The sequence below is a fragment of the Astatotilapia calliptera genome, chromosome 18 (genome assembly GCF_900246225.1).
Source record: "Astatotilapia calliptera chromosome 18, fAstCal1.2, whole genome shotgun sequence".
Taxonomy (NCBI): Eukaryota; Metazoa; Chordata; class Actinopteri; order Cichliformes; family Cichlidae; genus Astatotilapia; species Astatotilapia calliptera.
Window position 1 is genome coordinate 25,696,633 of NC_039319.1, and position 10,584 is coordinate 25,707,216.

Here is a 10,584-nt window from a genome sequence, read left to right on the forward strand (position 1 = left end):
CGGTGTGGTCCTCTGAAAACCACTGCACGTTTCAGAGGTAAAAGCCCTCCTTGTCACTAAGTGAAGGTTCACTGTCTACAGATTTCAGGCTCGGAAGATCCCTGACAGTTCGCTGCTGTTTGCTATAAAACATCTGCTGTTGGGGGAATGTCCGTGAGAGTGACTCATTAGCTCTCAGAAGCTCACTTAGTGTCAGCAGCAAATCAGCAGACAGGATGTGGAGCTGTTTTCTTTGAAAATAAGCTCCATGATGAATTTTTTGCTCTAACTGGGACGGTTAAACAAATCCGTAACTAAGTTTGTTGCTAAGTGCCCTTTTGATTTAGGGCTCAACAGACACTTGTTTAAGATGGATCATCGTTTGGAGAAATCTGGGAAGGCTCACTTTGCTGTGGACAGCTACAGTTTCCAGTCTGTCCTAAAATTTCCAGAAGAGTGATAGTGTGTTTAGCTTTGAAGCAAACAAGCAGAGGCTGAGATTGTGAAAATGATCTTTATCTTGCTGAGGGGTTTTTCTCCAAACTAAGCAGCAAATGCAACCCAGAGATAACAAACAAAAGGACATGTGAACCATAGAACATTTGCTCCTTGAGTTTCAGCTGCTTATTAACTGACATTTAGTCTGTTAAATGCATCTAATAGCAATGAAAAATTCAGATGGTTTTCATCGTTCTTGCGTTTGGCATGGCAGGCTTGTTTATTCTGCTAAAGCCGCGAAAGCCTAAGATGATCAAATGCACATCCTTTGTAAAGAAGTATGACCTCTGAACACTGCAGGTTAGTCACGTAACTGAGGACCCGCTAATAGCCTACAGTATGTCTGTATATGTTCAGTGATTCCACTCATTTTGATGAATGACATGAGTCAGATGGCCTGGTTAAGGCTTTAGAACCTCCTGGGTATGTGGGGGCAGGGGCAAGGAGGACCATCTATTTGATGACTCAGCTGTTTTTACGCCAAAGTTAAAAGAGTGAAAAACAAAAAGGGCCTCCTGGCCTAAATCTGCTCTGGAGGAATATTATCTGTAAAGGACAATATATGGAACCACGGAAATGCTTTCTGATGAGCACTGTGGAGAATTGAGGTTTCTAACCTCAACTGGTAACTCTAAAGCTACATTTTTTTGGTGAAAGCAGAAGAAATAATCACTTCATAGAAGTGTACTGGCTGATGTTATAGCCGTTGCATTCCAAAGTAGCTGTAGGTGTGAGTGACTTTTGAATTGAGTGGAAATTTTAGTGGTTATAATGGGAAGTGCGGGCAGGCATGCTTCATATTGGAGGGAAACTTCTGTGATCATTAGAAGTGTTTCTTCTGGTCTAAGGGGAGCTAAAAACAAAAAGTAAAAAACCCATAAAAACTCAAAACCTAGTCTGCAAAATGTTGAAAAAGCCTAGAGCATGAAAACAAGACAATGTGACCTTTCTCTAAGTTTGTCGTAAAAGGTTGCAACACTGCTTTACATGATTTGTTTTGAAGGCTTTGATCACATTCTTCCCACTGGTCTTGCAAACTGACTCTGGAGTCATTCTTTATACACGTCAGCTCAGGCTCTAAAGTCGTGTTAGCACACAAATGCTGTGTTCTGACATGAAAGCTGTTCACTGTTAAACACAAAGAGCTAAGATTCTGCTTGGTAAAAGACAGACAGCATTTGGGGGGGGGGGCATCTTGACCTCTTTGTTATGCTTATGAAATTTACAAGATTAAAAGCACTTTTTTTCAGCTCTTCTGCATCAAGTGGACACCAGTGGGAGAAGTTTGTCCTCAGGGTTAAAATACATGCTTTCATCAAAGTTAAGCACGTCTTTAGAGAGCTTGTCTGGCAGAAGGCCTTGAAGGCAAACCTCACTAATCTGTGTACAAATATGAAAATGATACCACACCGCCATCTAGCGGCGCAGTTGTTTGTAACAAAACCACATGGTTTAGTTATTCGTTTTACTTACATTGTGTTTTCCACTTCTTTTTGTTGTGTGATTGATTCTGTTATTTATCTTAGCTTAGTCATCATATTTATTTAATTTAGTCACCATATTTATTTAACCTAACTTATTTATTGATTGGTTATTGACTTTTTAATAGATTTCATTTAACTAGTTAGTTTCAACTAATTTCAGCCATTACAAAATGCTAAGTGCTTTTCTCTCTTTTAGATTAATTTTGTGAAATGTATTTTCTACAATAAAGTTTATAGGTTTAGGGGAAGAAAATGTTACTGTCGCCGATTAATGACGTAATTGTAGGCGTTTATGAACGTCATGGCGGCTCATGCTAGCGAGCTTGAGATTGCAAAGAAGAATTTAACGGATGCAATTGGCGATAATGTCAAACAGTAAGTGAAGTGTTGTTTGTGTGCTTGTCTTTGTTCGTAGTCTTGCGTTTTGGTCCCATTTCTGTGCCACTGAAATGAAAAGGGGACTAACATTAATTAACTGCGCCTTGGACCAATTAGCACCTAGCTATCCTCTGCTACATTTTGCAGGATTTTCCCCGTTGTTGACATATTACTGTAGCATCTCTTTGGTATTTTTTTTTTATGTCTGTGGTGAAGGTGATGCGTAAGAAAGGTGAGATTTACCTTGAGCTTTATTAGCTGTATGAACTTTAACGTTATGGCGGGTTTGTGTAAATCCAACTTGACGATATTTTGAAAAGTGTACCCCGAGTTGGCGAGAAGTGAAACTTAACTTAAAGACGACGAGAGAAAGAAACAGGAACAGCACTGTTGAGTATTTGTGATTTTAAAAGTTAATAGCACGTGAATAACGCGATAAAGAGATGGAATGACGTGCAGATGGTGCTTGTGTATGTGCTTGTGTATGCGTGTGTTTCTGTCTGTGTCCAGCATCACTTTGTGTTGTAGATGCACCTGAGTTATGTGTGTGTTGGTGCTTGCTTCTTGTTTCCTCCCTGCAGTTACTGGGCAAACCTGAAGCTGTGGTTCAAACAAAAGATCAGCAAGGAAGAGTTTGACATTGAGGCGCGTAGGCTGTTGGCACAGGAGAATGGTCAGTGTCAAAGAACAGCTCTCCTCTGTGCTAATGTGTAATGTAGAAATTATAATACTACTAATAAAAAAATGGCTTATTCTGTGTTTCCTTCATTCATCCAGTCCATGTTCACAATGATTTTCTCCTGGCTATTCTTACACGGTGCCAGATCATCGTCTCCACACCAGGTGAGTTTTTTTTTTAATAATAACTTAATGCCTCTGAAATTGTGGCTGAACCTATATTTTATAACAGCTGACATTTTATGCATGTATTAAGCCATACCTTTTTGTCAGGACTGGCTTGGGAGCTGTTGAGATTAAAATTCAAGACTATTTCACCAAATAAAATGGGATCTCTGTTTGTGTCTTTCATGCACCTTGTTGTGTGTCCTTTTTGTCCTCTAGAGGGTGCAGGGTCATTGCAGTGGCAAGGTAGCTGTGCTTCAAAGCCCGGCAAACCGAAGGGGAATAAGAAATGTTCCTCTAGGCAAAAATTCGACGTAAGTCCTCCTTCATATTTTCATCCCCGCACGGGCTAGATATGTTCATGTTGGCAACAATACTGCTAAAACTGTTCCCACAAATTTATATTCTTTGACAGAGGTTGCACACACACCTTTAATGAATTGTTGGAAAAATACTTCTTATAAGGTTCTCCTCTCTAAATATTTTAGTTGCCAGGTAGTGTAACCAGTAAACCTTTATTGAGCTGCTGCTCCATTGAGTCTCTCTGTGGATGAGCTTTATCTCTACTGTGTTGGTCTGCAACTAGTGATGATAATCCATGTTCTGCTTTGCATTCTCAAAGGGCTCAGCATAGTGCCACATGACCCATTGCTCCCGCTGAAGTTTCTGGTTCTTGGGCCATTCAGTTCACAGCAGAAAAAAAAGACTGTCACCAGTCTAAGTCCGTCTGACTATTAACACAAGACCCATTTAACTCTTTACCCCTTGAAAGCCTCCTAGGAGTAACCCTTGAAGCTTTTTTCTGAACTGAGTAGTTTCTCATATTTCAGGCGTGCTTATAGAACAGGTCATTCAGTAGTAGTAGACCAAGTAGACCGATGAATACTGGGGTGTCAAAATTCATAATTAAGGGTACAGTGGAGGTAGATGCCGCTGAACCACACTGAGGATTGCCACAACAGCAACCTGACCAGCAAACCAGCTGCTAGGGAAACTACACAAAAAGGGCCTGGGCTTTCAAAATAAGAGTAGGGGAATGGTCCAACTGTAAATCAGCCATGGGTGATTTCATTTTCTGTGGCATGATTTAAAAAAAAAAAACAACCCAAAATGCATTTAAAAAAGGCTGAAATGAGTCAACAGATACACTTGGGTGGCCATCCTAAGTAAAGTGTATGTGTGCAGTACACTTAAAAAGTAAAATCACGACCGAGTGTTGCAGCTGCAAGGTTAGCCACCTCTAAATAACAACTGTGTGCTTGAACAGTGGACTGACAATATCGCTCGGATGCTTGTGTGTCCTTCAGCATCGTTTCCAGCCTCAGAATCCTCTGAGCGCCGCCCAGCCATTCAGCCCGAGGGAGGGGGGAAGTGAGGAGGAAGAGCTGCGTCTCAGCGCCCACACTCTGCTGCTGCCCACACGGGGCCAACTGGAGGCTCGCATGATGGTGACCGCCTTTGAGGTGGGCTTGGATAACGTCACAGAAGATGCCATCAGCACCATGATCTATGCCGTTGAGGTATATACTAACAGTTCAACAGAAGAGTGACTGTTTGAGCCTCAGTGCACCCTCATAAAAGCTGAGAGTGTGACGCAAGTGATTCTTCTGCTTTTTAAGTCTGACATTGTTTAAACATCGGTGCAGTGGTTTAAATGATCAGAAAGAACATGCTCTGCGTCATTTATTATGCAGCACTGACAGCTTTGTTTTCTCCAGAGACTGAGCAGAGCTTTGTCGCTTAGTCACACCAAAATCTAATGAGATGTTTACCCATGTGTGGTGGCCAAAAGCAGGAGGGACATCAGTTGTACTGTCTCAGTCTGTGTCCTTGCCCAGCACAGTGTCTTTTTCACTCAGCTGTTTGAATTATTTTAAAGTTGAGTTATGAAACAAGTATATAGAATATATATATGTAGTAAGAGAGGTCTGTCTTGATTCCATTATCAGTGATCACTTGGATTAAACTACACTAAGCTATCAGTCAGTTTACATGCAAAAGCTAATGCGACCTGTTGCACCCAGAAATGAATGGGAGCCATTTTGAGTCTGACTGTGCACTGACTCAGTGCTCTGATTTATTTCAGCACCACTTGAAAGATGTCCTGACTGCCGTAATCATGCGGAGGAAGGCGTATCGATTACGAGACAGCCGTTTCCCCTACGCCTTTGGCAATGACGTCACGCCTCAACCCTATCTGAAAAACAGCCTTGCTGCTTACCACAGTGTTGCTGATTGGTAGGGACTCCAGCTTTTGTTAGGCTGTGAGAATTCTCAGTATAAGAAAATGCATTTGATACAGAAAAATGTGTATGCCTCTCATTAGTGCAACTTCATTAAATCTTTTTAGTTTTTATGTTTGTATCAGTAGCTGCTTTCTTTTGCTGTCAGTATGGACTAATAGTGTACTTTTTTCCCTTGAAGTCCGCCACAGAGTGCTTCCCTCCCTGCAGGCCCACCACCACAGGTGTCACCCGATGAGGCTGAGCAGCAAGCTGTTCATTTGCTGGCTTGTTCTGCTGACAGTCTTCCTGCACCTCTCCCTCCAATCAGCATGTTTGATCTCCTCGAGGCTTTACAGGTAAGAAAATGTGCACAACTGGTCCTAGCAACATCAGCATATTTCACAGTGAGTTTTCTTGGAACAGCCCAAAGGAAAAGTTGTGATATTCCCAGGCAAGTGGTCAAATAATACAACCTTTGACCCTGTTAAATGTGATGGAGTTTTTCACCTTGAAAATGTGTGTGTGGGATTCTTAGAATGCTGTGAAGTTGTGTAATAGTCCACAAATGAGTGTGTAATAAGATTGATATAAACTCATTTTTCCAGCAAAAATGCCAAACTTTTCTAAGTTCTGGCTTCGAAACTGTGTGCAGTTGCTGCCGTTTTTTGTCTTATAATTTTCAAGCTGTCAGTTAGAGATGACAAAACTCATAGCTTTTTTTTATTTTCTAACCAACCTATAAGTTTGAGGTCTTATTGCAGAATTATTAGGCTGTTTGCCTTGTTTACTGAATAGTTGTGTTTACACAAAAACGCTGTTTCCCTCAGAAATGCATATGTAAAGTTTAAAGGTTTATATCTTCATGTCTTACTCTTCATGTCAGCACATGAAATTTCCCACTCGTGGGACTAATGAAGGTATCTTATCTTATCTTTCTTTACTCTTAACGCTGGATTCTTTTTTTTTTCCCAAGCCTACTTTTCCATCATTTAACTATCAGAATTGAAATGGTTTACTCATCTCTTTTATACTCGTTTAATGCAGGTTCACCACGGCGTGATGCCCTCCCACACCATGTACGCCCTCAACATGGAACGCGTCCTGTCACGGCTTTGGCACCCCAGCCATGAAGAACTAGAGCAGGACCACGTCCACCGGCAGCGCATAGCTGCTAAAGAGGGCGTGCTCGTCAGCTGAGAGCCCCCGGCCACAGGACTGTGCACAGACTATGGGGGTTATCAGGAACCAAACACAAGAACGACCCCCAGATAGATATAATTTAGGAACTCAACTCTGTGTTTGAGAACTTAAAGCTGTTTAGAACCTGGAAAAATTTGTGTTGCACAGAAAGACGGAAGACAAGTAAGATCAAAAGAAGCTGTTGGATGAGACCAGAGCAGGCAGTCGGCTCCAGTAATCAACTCCACCAGTCGCTTCTGGCAGACAACCGTCATTTTGTAACTTCAGTTCCATAGTAGAATATAGTGTTTAATTTTATGTACACTGTCTGGGGATCCAGTGCAGGATGCAGTTGTGGAGTTTGTGGATAAGATGCCTTAACAGACTAAACCCTGTCTGAGTTGCCTCGAGTTCGTCTTTGCTCACGTTGTCAGATACGCATCAAAACATCCTGTAAAGATACAGAAAAGCACATATCTAATCCTCAAGTGTTGTGTAAATAACCAGTTCACAACATGACATACGGCACGTATAAAAGATTACAAGCATTTAAATGGTCATAAAAGTCCTGGACAGAATATGCAGGTGTATTCATTTAATGGCTGATTAAGTCTTGTGTCAGGCTGAAGTTGAGGGAATCTATGAGGAGCTTATCTAAACCAATGTACCAAGACTCAAGTTAAACATAGAAACAGTCCTGTCATAACAGGTAGGGCCAGGGTGTATCAAGCAGTGAGTGAAAGCACCTGTGTGGGTTTACAGTCTGTGTGTAGGGTCTTTAAACTGCCAGACAGCTGCCTCCTCCAATCATTTACCAGCTGGTAAATGATTGGGCATGAACATGTATCCAATCATTTACCAGCTTCTGGTGTCACTGTTGGGCTAAAGAGTCTGTTTTTTGTTTTATTTTGTTTCAATTTCTTTCCAAGTAAACTAACATGTGCCCCTCTGTTCAGGTTAAATGTATAAAGTGTATACATTTGTACTTTTTTTCTTCTACAGAAACGTATTTATATTACAGACAGTTAATACAGTTGAGAAAATAAATAAAAAAAATAAGCCTCCTCCTCTTTACAAAGTATCTCTTCTCCACTCACTCCCTTCAAGTGTGTAAACAGATCTGCCTCGGCATCATGGCGTTTCTTGTAAAAGAGTCACCAGCTGTAGTGGGAGGACGGTGACTATTACTCGCGCGCGCGCACATACACACCCCCACCCGTCCCAGCGCTCGCTCGAGACCTCTTGCCATATTTGGCTGCCTGCGGCTCACTTCCGACGCTTCGCTGTCCAATGGGCGTCCGAGTAGCTTCGGCAACCATCGGGTGCGCCTCAGCGAGCTGGTGACTCAGTCTCCCGTCCGCCCCAGTTTCTCCAACAACAAACACTCCATGTAACACACTGCAAGACTATCCGCTCACCTCCAGGCTCATTTATCGTTGATCACAAAGCCACAACACACATCCTGCTGCATGTCCAACACTTTTATTTTCTCATATTTACAGTTAAGTGCTCAAAATACTGCGTACAAATATTACTAAGTGTTAACTTGAGGTTTAACATTAGTTACAACTATATCACAAAGTTGCTTGAAGGTAAGTATTAAGAAAGTAAGGCAGTTTTGTCAGTAAACACACACCTATGAGTCTTTAGGGAAAGGTGTGAACTTTTGTTGTTGTTGTTAGTGTTCTGTACATATAATCGTTGGTGTCTGGGATACTCAGTGCTTGACTCATGTCTATATGCATACGTTGCTACTTGACATAGTGAAAGGTTCGGTTCACATTGTGTCTATGCAATTTGAGCCCACATAAGCCCTATCTATCCTCCAGTCAGGATGCAGGATATGTGTGGGCCACAGTCGAGTGATAAGATGTGAACACTTGCCATAGCTGGTTTGACAGATTATAGATTTCATTGTGTAGTTTAAGGTGGAAATAAATGACAAAGACACAAAAAAAAAATGCCAAAAATATGTAACGAGCCAGATCAGAGGCGCTGGCAGAGCCAAGGTTCCATCTGAGCTGTGTGCGCCTGTGCAATAAGTTTGATGGCTTCTGCTCTGTGATAATTCACCGTTGCTGACCAATACCAAGTATCTTGTCAGTCAGCCTCCATGTGGATACAGTCTGAGCGGATATTTTGGTGGAGGAGAAAAAAAACAATGCGCTGAGACTTCCCTGAAAGGCTGCATTTGGTCCCCGAGCAGTGTCCCTTGGTTCTTTTTCTTTTCTTTTCTTGGCAAGTCTAGTAAGCTTGGAGCTGCTGCGTCAAAATGAGCTGGCAGCCGCTGTTAACGTGGTCCATCACCTTTTGTTTGAGCAGAGCCAGCTCGTCCCGCAGGACGTTGGCAGAGGAAACCAACTCCGTGTTTTGGCTCTTTAGGTTTTTGACCCTGTCCTCCAGTCGGGCGATCCTCTCCAGCTTCCTTTTCCGGCATTTGGACGCGGCCACCCTGTTCCTCATGCGCTTTCTTTCAGCTTTGATGCGCTCTTGGGACTCCATGTCGATGGGGGAGAGCGGTGGGGTCTCGCCGGACATCTCCGGGACCGTCTGTGGCTCCTCTTTGAGCGCGTGTAGCCGTGAGTGCTGCGCAGCCACCGGCAGCTGGTGGTCCATGTGGTTGTGGGACGGCTGTGGGGCCGCCGGGTAACTTGTAGGTGGAGGTGGCTGTCTCTCGCCGGCAGGTGCGGGCGTGGAGCCTATTACAGCCCGAGTGAAGCTGCTCAAGTTGGTGTACTCCGGCGGCTCCGTGCGCACCGTGCAGCTGTAGGAAATCCCGCCGCTCTCGGGCGCAGCGGAGCCGGATGTCATGCCGTTGGCCGAGCCGGTCTGTGGGTCGGGCTGGGCGGCAGGTATCTGCTGCTGGTAGTGGAGCTCAGCCAGCGCCCTCACAAACCCTTCAGCGAAGCCCTCCTGCTCGTCGGTAATGTTCTTGGAGCAGATGAACTGGGTCGGGGTGGGAGTTGTCAGCCCGTTGCAAGACTGGATGATCAGTCTCTCCAGTTCAGGTGAGGCCAGCTTCAGTAACCCGACATCAGGGGACGTCAGGATGTCCAGGGCCTTGGCGCCCAAATGAGGTTTAAAGTTCTTCGGGTCGTTCAGATTCAGGGTCATGGTCTGTTTGAGGGTTTTAGGGTTGAAGCCGTACACTGCCGCCCCGTCCCGCTGAGAGTTGGAGGCTTCGTCGTAGAAGGTCGCTTCCATTTTTCTGGACATAAAGTTTTGTTCACCCTGAGGGAGATCTTTCTTTTTCTCCTTTAAAAAAAGAAACGAGAAAACAGTCCAAGGTCGACTGTTTACATAGGTCCCGTGACAGTCCGTCAACTGGATTGCGATAGAGTCCGCCTATTGTTGAAGTTCAACTCACTTGACAACTTTATGTCCTGGGAAAACTTTTCCTTTGTGAGCCCTGCGCTCATCAACAACCAAAAATTGTCCCCCCGCCGCCGGGTCTCCGTGTCCGGACACACCGAATGTCTTCCGTGATTTATCCTCGCTCCCAAAAAGTAAAAACAGTGCCCGAAAACGTCTAATACTTTCTATCACTTCCAACGTGGAGACGAACTTTATCCACCTCTAAGCTGCAGCTCGCCTGAAAATAACAATGATGTCATTTCTACAGCCAGCGATTGGCTGGAGATGACTTGGTAGGCGGGATGTGTCTAATGACATGCAGGTTGCTCTGACAACAGGCCATATCCCCGCCCACCGCGATGGCTTATGGGATTAGGTAATGCAGACAGTGGAGCAATGTACTCTGGGATTACGTAGTGTTTTTGAATATTTAGTTACCCGCTCAATTACTAGTTATCCCCCGAAGTGCGCGCTGAGGGTGCGCAGAGATGAGCGCTGATTGGAAATGAACCAGGAATCTTTAAATAAGATGTTTCGGATCAGGAACATGTGATTTAAGGCTGTAGGTTTCACAGGCTTAAATATTAAAAAAATAAATCACAACAAAGAGATAATTAACCTGCTTGAAAATGCAGAAATTGTGG

The 10,584-nt window shown here is 43.7% G+C and overlaps 2 protein-coding genes across 2 annotated transcripts; one reads left to right on the top strand and one right to left on the bottom strand.

Annotated features, from left to right (window-relative positions):
- The first annotated feature begins 2,214 nt into the window (after positions 1 to 2,214).
- On the top strand, positions 2,215 to 7,648 carry tada1 (transcriptional adaptor 1). The gene is made up of 8 exons (XM_026148993.1): positions 2,215 to 2,336; positions 2,921 to 3,012; positions 3,117 to 3,182; positions 3,402 to 3,496; positions 4,490 to 4,702; positions 5,269 to 5,420; positions 5,607 to 5,763; positions 6,452 to 7,648. The coding sequence occupies exons 1-8, from the start codon at positions 2,254 to 2,256 to the stop codon at positions 6,602 to 6,604; spliced, it is 1,011 nt and encodes a 336-aa protein (XP_026004778.1). The 5' UTR covers positions 2,215 to 2,253; the 3' UTR covers positions 6,605 to 7,648.
- A 403-nt stretch (positions 7,649 to 8,051) lies between these two features.
- LOC113010118 (transcription factor AP-1) lies at positions 8,052 to 10,243 on the bottom strand. Its single transcript, XM_026148994.1, has one exon. The coding sequence runs from the start codon at positions 9,800 to 9,802 to the stop codon at positions 8,831 to 8,833; it is 972 nt and encodes a 323-aa protein (XP_026004779.1). The 5' UTR covers positions 9,803 to 10,243; the 3' UTR covers positions 8,052 to 8,830.
- Positions 10,244 to 10,584: the final 341 nt, after the last annotated feature.

Excerpts from the sequence above, each read along its gene's own strand:
- tada1 (XM_026148993.1), top strand. The coding sequence starts at position 2,254 with ATGAACGTCATGGCGGCTCATGCTAGCGAGCTTGAGATTGCAAAGAAG. Across the intron at positions 4,703-5,268 it reads CCATGATCTATGCCGTTGAG|CACCACTTGAAAGATGTCCT; the intron begins GTATATACTAAC and ends GATTTATTTCAG. Across the intron at positions 5,421-5,606 it reads TACCACAGTGTTGCTGATTG|TCCGCCACAGAGTGCTTCCC; the intron begins GTAGGGACTCCA and ends TTTCCCTTGAAG.
- LOC113010118 (XM_026148994.1), bottom strand. The coding sequence starts at position 9,802 with ATGTCCAGAAAAATGGAAGCGACCTTCTACGACGAAGCCTCCAACTCT.